The 22,367-nt window shown below is 54.8% G+C and overlaps 2 protein-coding genes across 4 annotated transcripts; both read right to left on the bottom strand.

The window, feature by feature from the left end:
• Positions 1-499: 499 nt before the first annotated feature.
• TMEM120A (transmembrane protein 120A) lies at positions 500-9,617 on the bottom strand. The gene is made up of 12 exons (XM_076354226.1): positions 9,519-9,617; positions 6,755-6,873; positions 6,122-6,238; positions 5,564-5,623; positions 4,721-4,816; positions 4,325-4,414; positions 3,839-3,904; positions 3,376-3,437; positions 3,016-3,108; positions 2,250-2,314; positions 1,540-1,608; positions 500-1,450 (listed from the first exon to the last, which is right to left on the bottom strand). Exons 1-12 carry the CDS (start codon positions 9,591-9,593, stop codon positions 1,337-1,339), a joined length of 1,026 nt encoding a protein of 341 aa, XP_076210341.1. The 5' UTR covers positions 9,594-9,617; the 3' UTR covers positions 500-1,336.
• Positions 9,618-10,051: 434 nt separating this feature from the next.
• On the bottom strand, positions 10,052-22,335 carry STYXL1 (serine/threonine/tyrosine interacting like 1). 3 transcript variants are annotated; one of them, XM_076354634.1, is made up of 10 exons: positions 22,169-22,335; positions 21,169-21,230; positions 20,569-20,695; positions 20,173-20,259; positions 19,089-19,234; positions 17,542-17,687; positions 15,785-15,879; positions 13,625-13,734; positions 10,732-10,866; positions 10,052-10,303 (listed from the first exon to the last, which is right to left on the bottom strand). In XM_076354634.1, exons 1-9 carry the CDS (start codon positions 22,269-22,271, stop codon positions 10,735-10,737), a joined length of 1,008 nt encoding a protein of 335 aa, XP_076210749.1. In that variant the 5' UTR covers positions 22,272-22,335; the 3' UTR covers positions 10,052-10,303; positions 10,732-10,734. The 3 variants fall into 3 exon arrangements, with proteins under 3 accessions (XP_076210749.1, XP_076210750.1, XP_076210752.1); XM_076354635.1 differs by having other exon boundaries at positions 20,173-20,229; XM_076354637.1 differs by lacking the exon at positions 20,173-20,259.
• Between the last annotated feature and the right edge of the window lie 32 nt (positions 22,336-22,367).

The raw sequence follows: 22,367 nt of genomic DNA, 5'->3' as shown, positions 1-22,367 counted from the left end.
CTCTTTGCTCAGCCAGAGGGAAGAGGGAGGCAGGAGGAGCCATGGCTGCTAACCAGGAGGAAACATGGGGAGCGGGGGCAGCTCTGGGTTTAGGCGGAGCTGGAGCTGGGGGCAGCCCCTACCCTGGGGTGCTGAGCCCCGGCAGGGCAGCGAGGACGGCAACGGGGGATGGATGGCTCTGGACTGAGGCACAGCTGTGCTAGACGTGCTGTTTGGTTCCCAGCACTTCAGGAGTTCCCGGTGGTAGTACAGGGCTTCTCTTCCCCCCAGTCTGCAGGGACACCCAAGTCCTGCTGGGCTCTGCTTGGCTCCGTGGGTGGTCAAAGCTCTGGCCACAGCCCGGGGCTGTGCAGGCCAGGGGGTGCTGCGGGAGGGAGCTCGCAGCGCTGCCCTCCTGTCCCCACCACGCCCTGCACCCCAGGCTGGTGTGGGGGCACCTGGAGATGGCTTTTCTTCCCTGCCAGATGAGCCAAAACCGCAGAGCAGAGCGTGCACGCTGTTCTGGGACCGCCCCGGTGACCCGAGGCAGCACTGTCCCTTTATTTTTTACACGTGCATCCTCCAGAGATGCGAGACCAGGGCGCTGTTCGCGCAGTTCCAGCGTGAAGCCTGGTTCAGGCTCGTGGTGCTCCCAACCCCTCCAGTGCTGCAGCTCCTCCACCTCAGCCCCCCCTGCCCCGCGGCCTGAAGGTGAAGGAGGAACTGGGGTACGACACACCCTGGAAACCAGCACTTGGGCACGGCCTCCAACTGCCCTTGAAAGTAAAGAGGGGCTGCTGGGGCAGCCAGAGAAGCGATTGCTTGCAGCCTATGAGACGTGAGGGCCTCTTCACCTCTGCCCTCAACGTGCAGGGGCTGCCCTGGCTGCAGCGCTGGGGAGAGAAGGGGGAGAGCCTTGACCGCCCCAGGAGCTGTGCAAGAGGCAGCCAGTGGCCCTGGACCCTGCCTTGTCCCAAGGGAGTTGATGCAAGCCGGGCACCCCGGGCTGCCCCCTGCCCGCAGCGGGGTGGGGAGCGCTAGCAGAGCTGGGCTTGACCCCGGAGAACCATCCCAGTCAATGTCTCCGGGGCAGAGGGAAGGGGAGCCCCGCTCTCCTGGAGGAGGAAGGCAGACGGGACAGGAGTTGCAGGGTGCTCCCGACTCCAGGTGAGTGACTCGGGCACGGACCCAGCACCCCAGTGAACACGCGGTCTGTCCGCGAGCAGGCCCCAAGCTCTGTCCCACACCCAGGCTTCCAAGAACGGTGAGACACCAGAGTCCGGACGGCATCGAGGAGACGGGGATGGGAGATGGGGCCGGTGGGGAGAAACAGTCCTGGCCCCCACGCTGCCCCCCTTCAATTCTGCTTCGTGTCTTTGTTCTTGTTCTGAAACTTCTGGTGGACGACACGGAGGGTGGTGAAGAAGTTCCCCAGGAAGAGGATGAAGAAGGGGAGGCCGCACATGAGGACCTGCGGGAACCGCAGAGGCACGAGTCAGCAGGAGGGACCTGCCTGGGGCGTCCCCCACCCCGGGGCAGCTGCCTGGGAGCCCCCCTTACCTGCCACTCCTTGCATTCCGGGTGCTGGATCATGCGGAAGAGGGTGACAGCGTTGTAGAGCTGCCAGAACTGCAGGAGAGAGGAGATTTAGGGGGAGTTTCTGCTTTCAGAGGCTCATCCGGCTGCTTCCTCTGGGCACAAACCCCACGCAGACCTTGCGTGAGGCCAGCCTGCCCCAGCACGCGGTGAATACCCCGTCCAGGCTCGGGGCCAGAGGACTCATCCCCAGAGGACCCCAGCTGGGACATCTCCCCCTTTCTTGCCACCTTCTGGAGCCCAACGGCCGGGAGGAAGCCTCAGACCAGCCTACTGCTTTTGGCCATCGGCCTAAATGCTCTGACCCAGGAAGAACTGGACCTTCAGCAGCAGCTCAGAGCTGAAGCTCAGAAGGGTTTTGGAAGGGTTCTCGGAGCCAGCCCCTCTGCTGTTATTTTGCATGTCACTTGAGCGCTTGGCAGAACTACCCCAGGTCCTCCCCATCTCACCAGCCGAGTCGTGGAGGTGGGTGGGTGCTTTGGAGGAAAAGAAAAGGCTCAGCATTTGTCGAAAGCATTTCCCTGCCCCTGGCATCCGTATCGCATGGCTGCAGCAGCTTGCGGGGACCTGTGGGACGTCCAGGCTGCCGAGCGCAGCCGGGAATACGGCATGATCCGCTCCCACCTGAGGCTCTGGCCTCTTGCAGGTCCCCGCAAGGATCGGTGCGCACTCACCTGCCCAAAGAAGAGGAAGGGAAGCAGGAACGTGAGGCCTCTCCACATCCAGGACTGGAAGCCCTCTGCAAAGGACGAAGGTTTGCACGGGGACCCGAGAACGTGCTAGCCGGGGGACCGGATGGAGCCCAGCTCCGGAGGTCACGGGCAGGGAGGTTTAGTGGCCACCCCGCGCCTGGCTGAGAAGGTCCTGCCGGGCTAACGCAGCCTGGCTGCGGGCGCTTGTACTCACTGGGAGGGAGGACTGCGGCAGGGATTCCTAGCCCTAGGCTAACGTGGACCTCTCTGGAGGAAGCTGCCCTCGCTCGCAGCTGCTGTGCCTCAGCCTGAACGCTCAGTGTCACAGGGGCCGGGGAGGTGACAGCCCGCAAGTACGTGGGGTGTCGAAGGGAGGTTTTCTGCCCGTGAAGCAGCTTCCTGGGGGAAGCTCGGATGCCAGGAGCCACATCCGCTACTACCGGCGGCCCCAGGAGAGCAGAAGGAAGGGGGCATCCAGCCTACAGGATGCTGCCGCCTCACGGGAGACGCTGCTTTCAGAGCTTTGGCTTTATTTGTAGCTTTTACCACTTCTGCCACCGATAAACCACAGTCAAACTAACCTCGAAACAAAAGTAACTGTCACCATTGCCTTTAACAGAAACCACAGCTCCCAGTTAGCTGGGCACCGGACTAGTGCTGGGAGGGAGGCTGCTAGCAGCCGCAGGCCCTGCGGCAACGGCAGGTCCACTTGGACTGGGACAATCGGTAAGGGAAGATCCCGGCTTACCCACAGTCAGATCCATGTTGTGCCTCTCGCCCAGCGCTCGCAGCCGGTACAAGCACCCGCTCTGATAGTAGTACTGGAGGAACTGCACAAAGCCTGCAAGGAGAGCGTGGCTCCCGTCAGCAGGTGCCCAGGCATCGTCCCCTGGCCCCAGCATCAGCCCGGCTCCGAGATGACGCTGCCCACAAAGACTGTCCCAGCGCCAGGGTGGTGGAAAGAGGCCGAAGGAAAACGCAGGTGAGCCGAGAGCTGTGAGCAGCTACAGCTGGGTCCCCATGTGTCGCAGAGCCGGGCAGGCACGCTCGGCACCCGAGGCCAGCCGCGGTCCCAGCCCCCTGTCCCGGCACACGTGGCAGCACTTACTCTGGTACATGGAGAAGGAGAGGAACTGGTTCCTGAACATCTGGTACATGAGCCCGTCCGGCCTGCGGAGAGACAATGCTGGCTGGGGGACGCGGGGCTGAGAGGGGACGCAGCCAGCCCTGCCTGCCACACGGCCGGGGTAACGGCGCTCTGCCTCGCCCCGGCTCCCACCAAAACGGGAGTTTGGGACAGCCCTTCCACAAGAATTGTAACGCAGGGGATCGTGTTTCCCAGCCCAGGGACCCTGCCTGCGCCGCCTGCCACGCAAAGGTGCCGAGGGCTGCTTTTGTTTGGGGTGCTTGGGCCTGGAGAGGAACGTGTGGAGCCGACTGTTAGACCACAACATCCACAGAGCAGGACTACGGCCACGGGTTAGGGCAGTGAAGGCCCCTTCATCTGAGCTGGCCGCAGCCCAAGCAGGCCGGGGTCTCTACAGCCAAGAGACGGGGGGACGCAGACTTACCACGTCAGCATGACACCTGAGAGGAAGGTGGAGATGTAGTGATGGAAAACCCACCAGCCTTTGATTCTGGAAGGCAGACACAGAAAAGGCGCGTCAGGTCTTGAGCACGAATCAAGACCCAAACACGCACCAGGAGAGCAGCGGCAGCCCAGCGCCAGCCGCCCTCCAGCTCCCAGGGCAAGGCAAGGAGCAGGGCTGGTTACGAAACGGCCGTGCGTGGAGCAGGACCCAGAGCCTCCGGTCCAGGCGGCACCCAGGGGCCGGGGCCGCTCCAACCGCTGCTCCACCTTCCCGCACCACCTCCGCAGGGGGAGTTCCTCCCGCCCCACTCCTACAGCTCATTACCAGGGTTTGCTACACACCCTGAGTAGGAGGGAGCTGCTCCCTTGGGAAGCACGGAGCTACGCAATAGTTCCCAACTCCCGGGCCTTGCAGAGAAAGGACCAACTCGCTGCAGGCCCCCCTCCCCGAGCCCAAGGGACTTACTTGGATCCGTTGTTGATCAAGATGCTCTCCCGGATGGTGAGGGTGCAGTAGTACCACACCAGGAGGAAGTTAAAGACAGCATCTGTCACCCTGGTGGGAAACAAAGCAGGATGTAAAGGTGGCAGCAGAGCCACTGCCCGTGCGCTGGGGGCACAGGCACCGAGACAGCCATCGCTGCAGGATGCCCACCCACCCTGCGGGCAGGGAGACCTGCTTCTCCACCATCCAACATGGCCACAGCGAGACCGCAACAGCCACAAAAGCCACCCCACCTCCAGGGCAGCGGCCAGATCCTTTGTCAGGATCTCCTGTTCAGCTCTGGACCTTTCAGGAGGGGAGAGGAGAACGCAGGGGCCCTGGGAGGAGATCTCTGCCCGGCATCCAAGCCGGACTCACCTGGAGTTGAGGAGGAACCGACAGGAGAAGGACACGATGAGTAAGATGATGGTGAGGTAGAGCTTGAACTTCTCATACTCATCTTTATATGCGAACCTGCAGGGAAGCACAAGGACAGGCTTGGAGCAAGGTAGCTGCTGGAAGTCTCTGTCCTCCCATTCCACCCGGCTGGACAAAAGTGATGCTCCATTGGGAACCTGTGGGACATGCCGAGGAAAAACCTGGTCCCCTGGGTATTTCTGAGAGGAGAGCACACCAGGCTGCTTTCACACAGGTGAGACAGCTTCAAGTCACCCCCAACCATGCCAAACCTGGCGGGTGGCCCAGAGGGCTCTGGGAAGCTGGGCAGGTTGGCATCTGCTCAGCTCAGCTCTTCAAGGGGAGGCCTGGGGAACGGAGGGAGGGAGACACGGGCTCCTGGCTGGGCACCTCTGGCATTAGTGTCCCAGCGTGTGGGGCGCTCTCGTGGGCCAAAATCGGCCATTGGTGTTTCCCAAGGGAAGAGGAGGGGGCTCGCCAGTGGCTGCACAAGTCTGTCTCTCCTGCAAGTCCCTAACACGGGGGAAACCTGGACACAGCTTTGGTGGAGGATCCTATTTAGCTTGTCAGAGCTAATGGTCCGTCCCAGCCCGGTGGCAGGAGCGTAAGGGGGAGTCAAGGACTCAGCTGATTCTGGGAAAGGAAGCAGGGGACAGCCTGGGAAGGGAATCTGCACCAGGCGGGTCAAGCCAGCCACGTGTCTGCACGTGCGACAGCTCAGCCCGGGAGGAGCTGTCGTTTCCTGGTGACAAGGGGATCCCGAGCCAGGCAAAGCACACCGCAGCAGTGACGAGAGGGACGTACTTGGCCTGCTTGCTGAGCAGCGTGACGTTCACGTTCCCGAGCACCAGACTCAGGTACAACCTGGGGAGAGAGCAGAGGCGTTAGGACGGGCGCCTGTCCGGGAGCTGGCAGCGCTGCTGGGGAGGCGAGGCAGAGCCGTTCCCTCTCGTGCCACCGCTGAGGCCGTGGGGCCGGGAACGAGCCCCCAGCTGTTTTCCACTCGGAGCTGCCAGGCGGCGTGACTGGCACAAACGCTCTGGCATCTCCTCCCAAGGGCAGGGGGACAGGCGGCAGAGCACACACCCCTCCTCCAGCAGGCGCTGGGGTGTTTGCCGGGGCTCCCCCCCCGCGCACGGCCGCCGTTCAAGGGCAGGTGAAGGCCACGGGCAGGCAGAGGAGCGAGGGGGACAAGCGCAGCACTGCAGAGGCTCAGCCTGGCTCCTGCCCAGGCGTCCTCCGGGGAGCCTGAGCGGGGCAGCACGGCTGTGACACTGCTGGGAGCAGGGTGACAGCAGGTTTGTCCTGCAGGGAGGCGGAGGGAAGACCTGGTGTTTAACCCAGAGGCGAGGTGCCTCTTACCCATTCTTCTTTGGCAGATAGGCCTCCATCTCAAAGAAAACGTTCTGCCTCTCTTTTATTAGGCTCTGGGTCTCTTGGATGGACTCCTCCTGTTCGGGACTCATGTGGGCTTTGCATCTGGGGAGGAAACACAGGCGCTGGCATCAGGATAGCCTCCGTAACACAATCAGCACGTGCTGGCACTTGATACAGGACTGTCTCCGACAAGGACACCCCAAGGACAGGGAAGATGGACTGGAGGCAAGTCTGCGACTCCATCTGCGGGGTGAGCTCCTCTGTCAGGCTGGGATGTTGCTCAAGAAAAGGAAGCAGGAATGAGAGCGAGGTGAGGTCAGACGGGTCTTCTCCTCGAGGAAGGACGGAGGGAGCTTTGTGTGGGACGGGGGCCAGTTCAAGTTACCTGCAAAGCCCTTGCAAGCTCTGAACTGCAAAGAAGGCTCAGATCGGGGCAGAGGAAAGGGAAGCGGAGGAAGATCTGCCTGGGTGAGTCCAGACCTCCACAGGACTTTGCTATCAGTGAGGCTGCAGTAACGTTTGTATTGGAGACAAGAGCTGTGAGATGAGTTCAACAGCCCTGTCCTTGCTGTTCTCCCCTCCCGTCCCGCCCCGCGCCGTCGCAGGACACCAACTTACTTTTTGAGGGACAACGACAGCTCCTTCAGCCGCTTCTTCTGCCGTGCGATGGAGCTGGAGATCCCATCCTGGAGCTTGGTTAGCTCCTCAAGTTTCTGCTTGTACAGCTTGTGATTATCCTGGGAAGGAGAGACCGGCATGCATTACAGCTGCCTGCCCAGCTGTCCCTGTCCTTGGGTCCCCTGTGGGGGCATCTGTTGATGCATCTGTTAAAAATTGTCTCTAACTTCACCTGCACAGCAGGCTGGGTAAGACAAGAGGTGGTTGCAGAAGGCCAGGCGTGTTTGGGGGCAGCCTGCGGCCCTCCCTGCTTCCGTGGGGGCAGAAGCAGCCGCTGGGGACGTCCATCCCCAATCCCAAGGAAGTTATCTACAGGTGCGGGCACCTCCCCACGGCACAGCCTGCTCCTGCTCTCGCACCTGGCTTGTGTCCGGCCCCACTCCAGCTGCGGGCTGTGAAAGTCCAGCCGGCAACACGGTCTCGCTCCAGGGATGCTCCCGTGGCTGGGAAACCATTGGCTGCGGCACAGGCGATAGGAAAGACTCGGGGTGAAAACACTGCTGGGGCCAGGGCTGCGACCGAGGGCCACAGCCACCCGGGAGCGGTGGCTTTGACTGCTGGGACGGGACGAGAGGCTCTCTCTGCCTGGAGGTTCGTGCAGCATCTGCTGCTGCCCCGACGCGTGGCTCTGGGGCTCCATCCCAAGCACCCCGGAGGGAAGCTGGAAGGAGCCCGTCAATGAGCCAGACAAAGGGGATGGACTTGCAGCAGGGCTGCAGCCAACTGCCCGGCTCCTTGTGCGGCGGTAACCCAACCGCACCTGGGTAAGGCTAGATGCCATTCTTCCGCTATATTTAGAAAGGAAAGGAGAGAGCGTGCTGGATCAGTGCTCCTTCTTGTCCAGGTCAGCTGGAAAACAGCCTCACCTCGACCACGGGCAGCCTGAACGCCACCTCCACCAGGGAATTAAATGCTGCTCCCAACAACCCTTGGACTAGACCTTGACACACCCACGTTTTAGCCTCCGTAGCTCTTATCGAGCACTTCAGCAGCAGATCTCAAAGCTGTTCCCAAAGGAGAAAGGTGAAACTGAGACTCAGAGGAGGGAAACAACTCCTTCTCCCTCCGCCGACAAGCAGCGGCAGGGTGGGAATGAATCCCAGATAGCCCTGGCTCCCCCAGCAGTGATTTATGGCCCCAACCTCTCACGGGACATTCCCTGCTCGACCATCAAGCTTTCCTGCTCCCATCTGGAGTCAGGTCCTTCTCCTGCTCTGGAGTTAACTGAGAGCAAGCAGCTTTTGCGACAGCTCCTTTAGCGATGCCAGCCTGGGTCCCGCTGCTCCGTGCGCCACCCGAGCAGCACGCTCGGACACAGCCCGGATCAGGAGCCGCCCCAGGAGAAGGTTTCCAAAGGAAAGGGCCGTCACGGCGCGAGGGCCGGCAGCGCGCGGCTGCACGCAGGGTTCAAAGCAGGCGACCCAGGACATCCACGCAACCCTTATGGAGCAAGAGGAGGTTTCTCAAAGCCTCCCTTGCCCCAGATCTGGGCACAGCTGCGGCGTGTCCGCAACAACATCCGCTTCACCCCGCTCCTGGGGCCGGGGGGAGGAAGGAGGGGGAAAGGGAACTGGTGCGGCTGCAGCCGACTGATCTGAACCGCAGCAGCAGAGGGTTAGCCAACCTTTTCCTTGGGTGACCTCTGTCTGGGGTGACCTCTGTCTGAGCTGAACCCTGCCCACTCCTTCCCCCAGCAGCGAGCGCCCTGGGGATTACACAAAGCAGGTGGAAACATCTCTGACACCAGTCACCTTCCCGGCACAGAGCCCCCAGCCAGCCCCAGGGGTGACGGGGCACCAGAGCAAGCGTGCCGGGGGTCGAGGGAGACCTTGGAGCAAGGCGCCCAGCTGTGGTGTGACCAGATTCCTGGCTGCCTCTGCTCCGCTGGCCAGTTCCCCTGCGAGGCTGGCTTTGGGCTTGCTGGAGCTGGGCTAAGAGCAGCAACAAGGAGCGTGAACCAGCATCTGCACGCCTCATCCCTGGCCGTGCCGTGCCATGCCAGGCAGCGCCGCTCCCCGCTCCTAGCCTTTAAAAACCCGGAGATCTCGCATCTCCACGCCACGTCCTTCGCAGGCTGGATAATTAGATTGACCAGCCCTGGAAAGCCCCCGCTCTCTCCAAGCCCCCCCCCCGCGTCCAGGCGAGGCTTGAAGCGGGTCCTTGGCGGTGCCCCGGCGCAGCCTGGCACCCCCTGCCCTGCCTGGAAGCCCTTTTCCCAAAAGCACAAGGGCTCATTTATGAGTCGCAACCGAGGGCTGGGGCAGGGGCACGGGGGGAAAAGCCACCGGGATCCAAGCAGGGGGACCCCGGCTGCCCCCAGCACCCGTTAGGGATGCTGCCGGGGCACCCGTCGCCTCCGCCCCCGCTGACAGTAACCCCGGGGTGCCTCGGCTCGGCGGGAGGGGTCCCTCGCCCAAACGCTGCCCCGGCAGAGCCTAACGATCCCCCCGCCGCTTCGGGGGCAGGGTGAGCCCCGATCCAACGGCGGCCCCGGCCCTCCGCGCTCGGTTCCGACCGGCGGTTGCCCAACCGGTGGCTGAGGTCACCGACCCCGGGCCGGGATCTCCCGGGAGAAAGCGGCCGGCCTCCGGCGGCGGGGGGGGGGGGGGGGGGGGGGGGGAGGACGGCCCGGAGCCGGCTCGGCTCGGGCTCTCGGGGACCGTAGCCGGCGGGGCGCGGCCGCCCGCGGGCACGGCGGCGGTACCTGGATGTGCTGGTAGCCGTCCTGCAGCTCCTCCCACTCCCGCAGGCACTCGGCGGCCGAGGCGCCGCAGGCCATGGCGGCGATGGCGGCGGGCGGGCGGGCGAGCGGCCCCGGCCCGCGGCGCTGGGCTGCGCTGGGCGGCCGCCGCCTCCCGCCCCGCTTCCGGGCACGCCCCGTAGGGGGGGCGGGGCCGGGGGCGGGGCCAGGGGCCCGCCGCAGTCCGTTTGTCCGTGCCGGCGGCGGCCTGGGATGAGGAGGGAGAGAAAAGTCGAGGGGGGACCAAGCAAACAGACAAACAAACAAACAAACAAACAAACAGACAAACAGACAAACCAACCAACCAACCGCGGGCCTTTCCCGGGCGCCCGCTGCCAGCGCGGGCGGGTGGCGGTGTGCGTTCAGCGGCAGGGGGGCAAGGGCTGGCCGGCTCCGTCCCTGGCCCCGCGTATTCGACTTACAAACCCAGGGGGATGGTCCAAAATGAACCCCCCCCCGGTGAATCCTTAGCGCAGAGCGCAGGGAAAGCCCAGGAGCGTTTTCCGTAAGGTTTTATTTTGTGACGTCAACGCGAAGAATTACAAGAGAGGGGATGGCACCGAGCTTGGGTTTCGCGTAACGGGATCGATGCTCCGAAGCTCCGGGCCGTGCCAAGCGGTTAGGCCGTTGTCTTACAAGGTGGCAAGGGGGAAGCGTGGTCTTGCTAGACAATCCAACCAGCGCGTCTGCCGGAGGCCGTGTCCGCGCCCGCGGGCAGCTGAGGAGGCACACGCAGAGCGGAGGAACTTCTGAAACGGGGAAATTTCTGTCGTCACCTCTCCGGGCTGGATGCGGGTGCAATCAAACGCTAAATTTACCATCCCAGGCTACGGATGGGGCGAACCTTTTCAGAGATAACCCTAATGGCTTCCCCGTACCTGAGGTAACGAGCATGCCTGATAACGTGGTTACAATCCCCTTCGCTTACAAAAGAGACGGGCGGTGCGTAGTGGGCCACACCCTGCAGGACTTGCTTTCCCCAAACTGCCACCTTCTACAGCACAGGTGAGTTCCCCTATCGGCTCCAAAACTTGACCCCAAATAATACGGAGCTAAAGAGGAAAGCCTTTCCATCACGTTAAGATCTTTTTTCTCAAACAGGGTTCAAGTAACTTTCTACAGACACGGTGGTACGGACAGGGAAGCGCCTTTCCCCGCTGGGTGTTCTCTTTGCTACCTGTCAGTAATTTGGTTCAGAGACGTCTGTGATCGTGGTCCCGTAGATTTGGGTCTCCCAGTCTGAGAGCTGTTTCACAAAGCCCCGGTGTGGTCTCATGTTCGTTTTGCATTTCAGAATGTAGTCCCAAGCTCTCTGTAAACAGAAGGAGAGCAAAGGAGCCTTAGGAATTTGAACTGAAAGTGAATCTCGGGTATTAACATGAAGCAGCTACACTCGTGAACGACACAGCTTTGTATTTACTCCCCGTGTTGGACAGCAAGAACCTGCAGATAAGACTTTGGCTACCGAAGCAGGGACAGACTGGATGAAGATGTGAACTTCAGAGAAGCCCGTCACCTTCGTACTCTTCTCTCCTGGATACGAGGACGGCTCAGGCTGCTTTCACTACCTGGCAGGTACCTTGTGTTATTTTACACTGATGGGGCAATGCAGTCCTGGGTTTTCTACCGTAAATGCCGTTTCTTCCACGGATGATAAGCGAAGCAGCGAAGTACCAGCTATTCACAGGTAAGCAACAAAGGTTATCATGTTTCTGGATTGGTGTGACCTGTTGTGGCAGAGCAGCTATGAAGCTCCAGTTATCCCACTGCATTAATTACAGCCATCTTAATTGTTTGTTAGTTCCATGTAATCAGCTGGGAACTCTGCTACACGCAGGGCAGATCCACTGGCATTACTCTGCTTTACTCCAGCTGATTCCTTGGGTTTACCCAGTAGTGCTCACCTTCCCGCTTTTAAAATAGACTGCCCCCCGCACTCGGAGGATTGCCTAAGCGTAATGAGACCAAAGGTTAGATGATAGCGCTCCATTGGTTTGTTTTTCTAATCTCAGTGATTCTGCAGGCTCCGAGGCTGATCTTCCAATATTTACTGCTCCGGGCCCATGGTGTGGATGTCTGTAGTTCCCCTGAACTCAATAGATCTACTCACATATCGATTACTAATAGCATAAGGGGCCGCACATCCCAAATCTGCCTTTCTTTTGCAATATCCATGTCTTTTGAAGCTTTCAAAGATCTTTGCCTAGATTGGGTGAAGGATCACACGGGACTCTGTTGCACTGCTTTCGTCTGCAAGAAACAAACTTGTCTGCCAGGGGAATCCCCCAGGAGAGCTTTGCCTAGCCAACAGTGGGCAAGCACCGCCCAGGCCAGCCGCAGCACGCCACTGCCGTGTCAACCTTTTCTTCTTTTTTTTGGCACTTAGTAAAATGCTGAGACCGACCTGTTGATACCTGCTGTGGTTTAACCCGGCAGGCAGCTAAACACCACGCAGCCGGTCGCTCACTCCCCGCCCCGCAGTGGGATGGGGGAGAGAGTCGGGAAAAAAGAGTAAAATTCGTGGGTTAAGATAAAGACAGTTTAACAGGACAGAAAAGGAAGGGAAAATAATAATAATAATAATAATAGATTATACAAAATAAGTGATGCACGATGCAATTGCTCACCACCCGCCGACCGATGCCCAGCCAGTCCCCGAGCAGCGGCCCCCCCCCGGCCAGCTTTCCCCAGTTTATGTACTGAGCATGACGTCCCATGGTATGGAATGTCCCTCTGGCCAGTTGGGGTCAGCTGTCCTGGCTGTGCCCCCTCCCAGCTTCTTGTGCACCTCCAGGCTGCTCAGTCGGTAGAGCACGGGGAGCTGAAAAGTCCTTGGCTAGTGTAAGCACTGCTCAGCAACAACTAAAACATCGGTGTGTTATCAACATTGTTCTCATCCTAAATCCAAAACACAGCACTGTACCAGCTACTGGGAAGGAAAGTAACTCCGTCCCAGCCGAAACCAGGACAGACCAACTGAGAGCAATTGCAAGGATCAGCCTTTGACTTTTGCACTGCTGTTGCAAGCACCTCCAGTAATTTAGCTTGCAAGGGAATGGTTAGCAGGGTGCAGAAGCAATCACACCCAGCATTAGCAGCAGAGACGAAATAGTGTCTGCAGCCCTGTTGGCACGCTCAACCTGAAATTACCCATTGGCACACAGCGATGGTAAGAGACTTCCTCTTATGTTGCAAATGTTTGCACAAAATCAATTAAATGATTAGATACAGGCCCAGCTCCAGTGAAGCTTGGATCAATCCTTTCAAGCTCCCAAAGGGGGAAACACTTTCCAAACAAGGACGAGATTTTTAAGGAGGTGCCTTTCAGTTCCCATGGGAACTAGCCTGCTCTGTGCTAAGCCGGCACCATGAGATGGTGCCTACAGCAGCACCATGCCCATACAAAGGGAAAAAGGGCCTGGCACCTGGGGAGAGGCCGCCAGGCTATTGCACAGCCGGGTCATTCTCAGCCGTCCCTCGTTATTTTTCTTAGGTTATTCAGAGCTATGGAACAGAACATACTGGCCTTTAACCTGTACATCCCTCCTGGGCTAGTATTATCCCATTCCAGATTTCTCTACAGTACTACCTGTGGGAGGAGATTGCTTCTGGACAAATAAAATAGGATTTTGGAAGAAGCCAGTGCTGCTGAGCCCAGTGGTAAATCAGAGCCTTGCAAGCACTGGGTTCTGAATTTCCCTGTAACCCCATGGTATCAAGAGATGGGATCAACTCCAGTAGCTTCCAGATATGCTCTTTCTCAGATCCAGGAGAGCAGAAATACTAAGTCCCGTAACCACAGCTTTATTTTTATAGCCCTGTAGTTAAGTAGGGAAATGCAAGAATATCACAGGTGCCAGGGTAAGGACTCTCAGATCCAAAATCACACCTAAGCCACCTCCTTAACGGTACAAAGAAGATACAATCTGCTATAACAGAATCTGTTACATTATCGGGTGGATAGTCTGCATGAAAGCACAGATAATATCTTACTACAGTAATGAGGCTTCAGAAACAGAAATAAACTGCAGACCCAGCCAGTGTCTGTGGGAAATACGACAGTGATGTACCTTCAGGGAAAACTGGCAGGAATGCATAAGATAGGCCATGGTTACTGTGCTGCTCCGGCTTATCCCCAGGCTGGAGAACACCAGCACCGCTCCGTGATCCAGCTGAGCATCTGAGTAAAGAAATGCCAATCACAAATTAGTGATCTGGGAAATCGAGCTTGCAATTGTACAGTCAAGCTCTAATTCAGTGACAGCTGACAGGCTAGCAGCCTGAGCGACAGGAGCCCTCGTGAACCCTGACAGCAGCAGACGGGCACTGCCAGCTCCCGTTTCTGTAAGCATTTGCCTTTCTTAAGAATCCACTGAGTTAAAATGTGGCTTTGAAGACCAGAACCAAATGACAATGACCAGTCAATGCCTCATGACAGATCAGTGCCACCTTTACATCAGATAACTGAAGAAAAGTGGCCTACCATGACCAATCAGCTGTGGTCAGCATCACATCAGCTACTCAAACTCTTCCCAGAAAGGTTTAAAGGTATTAAAATTTCTGATGAATGCAAGCCTAACTGTCGTCCACTGAAGCTAGAGGAGTCAGCTCTCAAACTGGAGGGACTTAGACTTCAAATCCTTTACCCCTCCATGGGGATCATCGGCGGAAGCATGTATGTGCCACCTAGGGCATTGGTTTTATGATATTTTTATGAAGGATACTTTGCAGTGAAAATTGCTAAGGTCAGCAAACTCATTTTCTACAAAAGCTAAGCCCGCTTGGCTTTAAGATGATGCTGTCACTCGCTCCTAACCACATCAACTCTGCTACCTATGCCTGAAAGGTTCTATATTTTATTAATAACCTTTTGAATTCTTTCCCTCCCTCTCCAGAGCAGACAGTATGATGTGGTTTTGGAATATCAGCAACCAAACTCTAGAATTCATAGGGCAAAGCCTCTTCTTTTACTGCTGTCGAGAGGTTGTGGGGTTTTGTGGTTTTTTCTTCAAGCTCTAAACCAGAGTTTTCTGACTTATTTCTATCGTGAGATACTAGTTCTGTTCTAAGACCTGAGTAGAAATGGCCTCACTCCAACATACACCTGGCATGAGGACACTCACACTCCTCTCAGAGTATTTTAGTCTAGTGTTCACCCATAACCGTTCCAGTTTACGTAATCTACTCTAGACTATCAAGTAAACAGTATACACTTCCACAAGAGCTGCAGCTAATAAACTCTTATAGTCTGTTTTGGAAACTTCCACAAACTAATGTGAGAAAGAAACTTTCTTCTGAAACACTACTGGGAAAAAACCTGGCGCAAAATGAAAGGCAAGTAAGTGGATTTCGATACTTGGGTTTCAATGCGTGCAGATCATGACATTCAGTTCAGGACTACAAAATTGTATCCTGAACTATTGTTTCCTTGTTTCTTTCTTTGTGTCCAGTTGTCATTTCTGATTTGGTACTTGGATTATAAGGTCTGTGGGGACAGGATTGTCTTTTGCTTCTGGGTCTGTACAACACTCAGCTGAGCAGGGCCTTGGTCTGTGGCAGGTGTTATTTCATAAGTGTGATAAAAGATAACGACACGATTGGACGCCATCACAGGATGGAGCTGCAGAAGCTATGCCTGCTGTGCTGCTGCAGGCACCGAGCTGGAGAGTATGTTTTTTGTTGCCCTCTCTGATGTAATCAGCTAAAGGCAGGTTTATGCCATCCAACCTGAAAGTCTTCCTAGGCCCTACGGTGGGTCTGCACTGCAAATCACAAAGACTAGCAGCATCTTGTGGTAAGTTCTCCAACGCGTGTCACACTCGTGTTCAAATAAAGCTCTGGTGATTGAAGATTTGGGCTGGTAGGAGTGAAAGGGTTGTATTTAAGAACAAAGGAATAGGAGGGAATCCTATGAAGCCCTGGCAGACATCCTGCAGCAAAGCCTTTTCAGATCGGGTGGAAAGCTCACTATTATCAGGGAGTGAGGTATTCTTTAAAATGAGTAGGAACATCAGAGTCAGATGTCCTGTAAAATCTCCTCTCCGTCCATCAGGATGGTTAGTAAGGCAGCTCTGGTATCCATTAGGGTGTGGGATTGCTTGGGAGTATACTGATCTTGAAAGATTACGACCCTCCTGTCTGAGCTTCCTGTTCGAGTGAATTGCAGTCACTCCCATCAAATATCCTAGAGTGAGCAAGGTGTCAGGAATTCCAGATGGGGAACGACTCACCTATGAAATGACAAATGGTGGCAAAGGAAGAAAAAAGATCTGCTTCGAGTGAATCTGGAACAGATATATGGAGATATCTGCCCCCTTCGGCCAACCTGGAAAAAGAGCACAGAGCGTGACATGGACCAGAGAAGCAGCTTTGAAAAAAATGTGTTTGTTGGAGGCAAGCTGATAATTTTGTTTGCTGTTACATGTGTGAGTTTTTCATCATCGTCACCATTAACATTATGATAAGGGATTTGTTACGGTAAGACACCGAGGTGCTTGTGATACAGAACCAGTTTAATTACTGATTTTCCATTGCACACAGTATCAGTATTGATGTCTTAACTTAGCCTACAGCTTCCTTTATCTGGGAGCTAAATGAAAACAGATGAACTGAAGGCGAGGGTGCCTTCACAGTGTGCACATTGGCAGTTTTGTGAACACAGCCTCCCAATTCACTTCATGTGGTTTTCTATGGTGTCCTGGTTTTGGCAGGGATAGAGTTAATTTCCTTCCTAGTAGCTGGTACAGTGTTTTGGATTTAGGATGAGAACAATGTTGATAACACACCGATGTTTTAGTTGTTGCTGAGCAGTGCTTACACTAGTCAAGGACTTTTCAGCTTCCCATGCTCTACCGACTGAGAAGGCTGGAGGTGCACAAGAAGCTGGGAGGGGGCACGGCCAGGACAGCTGCCCCAAACTGGCCAGAGGGACATTCCATACCATGGGACGTCATGCTCAGTACATCAACTGGGGAAAGCTGGCCGGGGGGGGGCCGCTGCTCGGGGACTGGCTGGGCATCAGTCGGTGGGTGGTGAGCAATTGCACTGTGCATCACTTGCTTTGTGTATTATTATTATTATCATATTATTATTGTTATTATTATTTTATTTCAATTATTAAACTGTTTTTATCTCAACCCACGACTTTTTCTAACTTGTGCCCTTCCAATTCTCTCCCCCATCCCACCGGGTGGGGGGGGAGTGAGCGAGCGGCTGCGTGGTGCTCAGTTGCCGACTGAGATTAAACCACGACATATGGCAGCATCCTCCTCCCTCCACAAGCTCAGAGAACTCAACTCCGTGAACTAAGGGAGCAAAACGTCAGTGAGGAATTTCTGAAATGTGAAAGCATGTCATGTAGAGGGCATGGGAAGATTACCCACGGTGTAGAGACCTTTGAATTTTTTCCTCTGGAGCCAAAGGCATGAGAAACGTCTGCTGGTACACACGCACCGGGGTAGGTAACTGGATTTGTTACTTATTTTGTTTTGGTTACCACCTTGAGAAATGCCACGGGATTTTTCACTGTGTGAAATGGCATTTCCAGCATGGCCTACGGACTGAGCACAATGGTCATGCACAGATGTAGGTAAGGAAGACCAACAACGTGAAACATCGGTGATTTAGCTTTTACACTGACGTGTTTGTAAGATTTTGCTCTGAAAGCTATTCAGAGATGTAGGTTCTTCCTGAAGGATGGTGGTGTGCGATAGACTCGAAATGCCAAGGGCCTCCCAGTCCTCCTCTCACCCAATCCGCCCACGTCATGGTAGAGGGCTGCAGGGCTGCATTGCTGCTGTGCTAACTCTGGAGCAGCGATCAGAAAAATGAGCATGAAGTAGCACTCGAATCTGCAGTGAACAACAGAGGTTTCCCTGGAAGTTCACAAGCACTGACTCCTCCGCGAATGGGCCCTGGTGCTGTGCCACCTCACTTTTTTCACAGGCGCAGCCATTGGTGAGAGTACACCTTGAACTGTTTAACTTACGGTGTTGCAGGCTGTTCAGAGATGTTGACTTGTGCTTTGATCTTCAGATCTTTCTGAATTTGTTGGTCACAGGCCTGCTTGAAATTGCCCATATATAACTTTGCAGGCAGTATTTCTACAGGGTATGGCTGGAAGTTGTCTAGTTCCTGCCGGAGAGAAACCATAGGCTCAGTTTAGAGAGTGTATTTGCTCCTATTAGCTTGGCAAGTTCTTAAACAGAAGTCACGTGAAGAATTGAACACACACTTAGTCAACAGCCCATGATGCCTTCTAGTGTAATGATTCATTCAATCACCTGGGCTTTCTGTATATTGAAGTCTTTGCTAGATTTAGTAAGAATAATTAACAGCATTGCTGTCATTGTGGCATTACTTGAAAGAAATCCTAACTAAACAGGAGGCGGCATATATTTTTCACGTTGTCTGGAGGGACTGCAGCATAACAGATTCATTTGATGTTTTCCCCGGTTACTGTTTGCGAGGCGAAATGAAATCATCCGCCACCTGCAGAGCTGCAGGTGCCACGTCGTGACACGACACGAGTCCGCAGCTGCTTCCGGTGTCTGCAGCGCGAAGGCTGAGAGCAAAAATCCACAAACGGCCAACCGTGCCTCTACGTCCCCCGCCGATGCTCGGCTAACGCTACAGCAGAACAAAGCAGCAGCCGAACGGTTTAAAGCAACAGAGAACGACAGCTTAAACTGAGAGGCGAGGAGGTACTCTGGGTCCAGCTGAAGCTGATGGGGAAGTTCAGCAGTTTGCTACCCTTCGCAAAGAAGCGCAAAGTGAATTGATTTGTCTCTCCTGCGCTGTAGCACCCCACGGGTTAGCACCGTGTCACAGGCTGTTTCGTGTGAACCAGAAGTGAACAGGAACAACGGAAACAAAAGACATATTGCAATGAGATGCTCTCCGCTGTCCAGTGCCCTCTAAATCTGCCCTGCCTCGGGGCCTGTCCTAGATGTGAAAAAAGGGTAACTGTTTCTCATAAGCTAAGCAGATCAATGTTCGTAGGTGAAACCAAACGATTAGGATACCAGTGTTCCAGTGGATGGCTGTTTTCTTTCTGGGCCTGTTGAGACAATGCAGCAGCGCTTCCTTTGTGATTCTTCCTGATGAAATGCTTTATAGACGTGGAACACAGTGCTTGATAGGAATCGTACTTCTGTCTGAAAACATTTACTGTGTAACATCCCAGATAACCACGTGTTGGAGAGGAACCTGCTTCTTTTCATCATTTGCTACTGTTTGTTTAGTTATCTGTGCTCTCCAGTAGGCCGGTTTTGGGGTTATCAGAGAAACCTTCCCAGTTTGTTTTCATGAGCCTTTTTTCACGCAATAGAAGAAGGATAAAAAAGGCAAAGCGTGGCTGTAAAAGAATTAGTGGCGAGACTCAGGGCAAGCACAGTAACTCAAATTACATTTAATTCCTTTGTTTGAAATGACTCTGATACCAGGTTTACAACACCATTTAACTTGAATTCATCAGCCATCATCAGTTGAATACGAACGCTAATGTCTTCTACTTGCAAATTAGCGTCATCTCACCTGAGGCATCCACAATATCTTCTGAGTCCTCAGAAAATGATAGCAAGCTGAAAAACGCTTGTATCCTCCCCTCAGGACGAGCACGGGATGGCGGGTGAACTGCTCTAAGCTTCTGGCGTATTGGACGGCAGTTCCTTCCTCAGCATCTAATGAGATCAAAAAACCATTTGCCAGGGCAGGTTTAGAGTGCCTCCATCGCTCTAAACTCCACGGGTTAAATCTGGCCCACGGACACCGACAGCAAACTCCTTTTCATTTCATCTAATGGTCTGCAGAAAGCCTTGTAAAAGCTGGACTTACTCTTTAACTGTTGCTGCAGGTCAGTAACGAGGCATGCTGCTTTTCACCTCTTGTCCTGATCTTTTCTTCCTCTCCTGTTTTTTTTTGTAGGTCTAGATAAAGTTTTTTTTCCCCCTCCATTATTCTTTGGGAAAGGCTTGTAATAAGTTCCCATAATAGGGAAATAGCATTAATTTAAATCTAATAATCTTAGTTTTACGGAGGCCCTTTTCTTTAGTCTGCTTTAGGCAAAGGGGGAGGTATCTCGAATAAAGTCGTCACAAGTGTTTTAAACACTCCCCTCAGTGAAGCAAATTATGTGAGGTGGCTGCTCCCCCTCCTTCTCCCAAGGGATCCATCCCGCTTGCCTCTAGCTGCGTCTGCATTAGAAACAGACCAGCACAATAGAAACCCGCTTCTGATTCTTCACACCTTCCCCTGCTAATATCTCACCGCCGAGCATTTCTGAACATGCTTGCTTTATTCATTCCCCTTACACTCCTAGATTTTTTCGTTAAAAAATGATGTAAATCTTTGCTAAAGCTACAGTAGCCTTTAAAAAGCTAATAGGAGCCAAACAAACATACAGAAGTGGTTCTGCATATGGCAGAACTCCTTGCCAAAGGATGCGTGAAAGCTAAATATTTCCGTGGTTCAAGGAAGACTGAACAATTACAGGGCAAAGTTTCCAGCTCTTCACATTTCTCGGTGACCTCCGTCAAATCTTCACCCCCATTAAAGCTAAATCTTTTTAAATATGACAATGTGAAAGCCTTTTATAACCCTCAGAGAAGGAAGTACTCACTCCGTGAACATATGGAACTTGAGTCAGTGTTTTCAATCTCTGAAGAAGCACTGCTCCCTAAAAGGCAATCGTTGAACAAGCCCAAATCTTAGTGAAATGTGGGGAAAAAAAAAAAAAAAAAGAATCAATTCCTCACACGTGACAAGGAACTTCAGAAGGATCAGTCCACAGATAGGAAACCAGACCTGCCAGGAAGCTTTGAAATAAAAATCTGGATTTTTGAAGCCTAAGAACATATGCAACACAGTGAAAAACCAGAGGCACAGCACAGATGTTAGTTTTTCAAATAAAACTGGGTAAATTTGCATCTCTTCTAATAAGCTCATAAAATTAAATGAGGAATGGGAAGAATTTCTATCCTGCAGTGAGGTCTTGACTGACATGGGTCACAGGTACCTTTTTCTTTCTCCTCTTCCTCATAGTCACAGCAATCCAAAGAGCTGGTCTCGCAGTCATACACCACACAGTATCTGACACACCCCAACTCCTCGGAATCCGGTACCAGATACTCCCCCGTAGGACTCTGCCAAAATCACGGAGGAATTCTATCAGGAGCACGGCTCCGCACTTTTCTTGTGGCATCAACGCTACCGACATCTTGCAAGTTACTACTCTATAGCTATGGGATGGGTTTGGGGCTATGTCTTGACTCTGAAAGACCCAGTTAGAATTCAGAAATGACGCAAACTACGCCGGATTGCTTCATCAGCCGCGATGGTAAAGATGCCAACACCGTCCTTTGTCAGACAAGTCTACAGTATGTTAGTTCTTGTGCAATATTTTTCCTGATACACAGCTCCTATGTGCCAATCCTTTGGGCTACTGAAGCCACCTTTGCTTTGTGACAGAATACATCCCCCCTGTGGCAGAAATGGAACATGGCTGGAGCAGGCAGGGGAGAGGCTGGGACAATTCCCTTGGGTTTTAAGCCAATTTTGTCTTACTGCTAATTGCTAAATCCAGGGATGGTTCACACGAGCGGTAATCCCCCCTCACCTGTTCGATCCTGCGTGCTGTAATAATATGGCTCTCATCGTATTCGCGCTGGGTACGGGCGTCTGAAAAAAACAACCAAGACAGAGCAATTGGCTTATTTGATGCTTTAAAGGTAGAATCCCGTTGCTAATTGAGTCAGTGGGAACTCAGGCACTGACGTCAACCAGAGAAAGAGATTCAGTTTCTTAGGAACTGAGACTTTCTGATGTGAACATAAGGAACCCCAAGCCTGATGTGAGTCTATGTGTAACACCAAGTGATGCCAGCAGCTTTAGTCCTGACCCGAGTGTGGCACCACCGCGTTCACAGCGCCAGTCCCGTGCTCCGTTCCGCTCTGCCCTCTGGCCTAGCCTGGCCCCACTCGCTGGGCCTGCTCTGACCTCCTGGCATCCAGCACCTCTGCCTCTGCGCTGCCCCGGAGATGGGGAGAGGGGCACCGCAGAGACCCCAACCCCACTCCCAAACTGGCTGACTCCCTCACCAAAACATTTAATAATATCGCAATATCAGGCACCCTTTTTCTGGTAGTGGCACTCCGCAAGATGCAAATGCTTATCTTTGTGCAATGGTCAAGAAACCTTCTCCACCTCTAAAACCTCCGGGAGCAGCTGGGGAGAGCGTCTGTCCCTGGGACGGGTCAGAGAGGGAAGCTGGATGCCAAATGCAAGGGAAAAGACAGCAACAGGCAGAAAACTTCCTCATTCGCCCTCTGCTGTCGGGCTAAGTGCCGGGAGAGGCTAATGGCCAAACATATTTAGCGCGGCTGCTTTCTGCTGAGCGCACGGGATGAAAGCCGGAGCAGTACCGGGCCACGGCACCCGAAACGGGGCGGGAGAAGCGCCCTAACTGCAAGGCCCCGGTAATGACAAGAAGTCATGTGTGCTCTTCCCCGGGCGCCGGGGCCCACAACCCCCGTCTCCTCGGGACGCCTGCCCAGGCCGGCGCGCGGTGCCCGGCTGCAGGCGGAGGCAGGCGGCGGGCCGGCCGCCCGCGGGCTCACCCAGCAGGCAGAGGTAGCGGGGCTCCGCCAGCCGGGGGAACCGCCGGTGCTGGTTGAGGATGTTGTAGAGGTGGCGGGGCTCGCAGAGCGCCGTCCCCGCCATCCCGCGACCACCCGGCGATCGTCGCCGACCCTCCTTACAGCCCGCCTCGACCCGTTGCCGCCGCAACGGCGGCGCGCGGCCCGCTCCCACCGCCTG

The sequence above is a fragment of the Aptenodytes patagonicus genome, chromosome 17, assembly GCF_965638725.1.
Source record: "Aptenodytes patagonicus chromosome 17, bAptPat1.pri.cur, whole genome shotgun sequence".
Taxonomy (NCBI): Eukaryota; Metazoa; Chordata; class Aves; order Sphenisciformes; family Spheniscidae; genus Aptenodytes; species Aptenodytes patagonicus.
Note: the sequence above shows the minus strand (reverse complement) of the source record. Positions and strands in the feature narration are given on the sequence as shown.

Bases quoted from the DNA above. Each gene is read 5' to 3' on its own strand.
- TMEM120A (XM_076354226.1), bottom strand. From the start codon at position 9,593: ATGGCCTGCGGCGCCTCGGCCGCCGAGTGCCTGCGGGAGTGGGAGGAG. The intron at 4,415-4,720 runs GTGAGTCCGGCT...GTTTCCCACCAG, and splicing joins CGGTTCCTCCTCAACTCCAG to GGTGACAGATGCTGTCTTTA. The intron at 3,905-4,324 runs GTAAGTCCCTTG...TCTGCCTTCCAG, and splicing joins TTGATCAACAACGGATCCAA to AATCAAAGGCTGGTGGGTTT.
- STYXL1 (XM_076354634.1), bottom strand. From the start codon at position 22,271: ATGGCGGGGACGGCGCTCTGCGAGCCCCGCCACCTCTACAACATCCTC. The intron at 21,231-22,168 runs GTGAGCCCGCGG...TGTTTTTTTCAG, and splicing joins CCGCTACCTCTGCCTGCTGG to ACGCCCGTACCCAGCGCGAA. The intron at 20,696-21,168 runs GTGAGGGGGGAT...TGATTTTGGCAG, and splicing joins CAGCACGCAGGATCGAACAG to AGTCCTACGGGGGAGTATCT.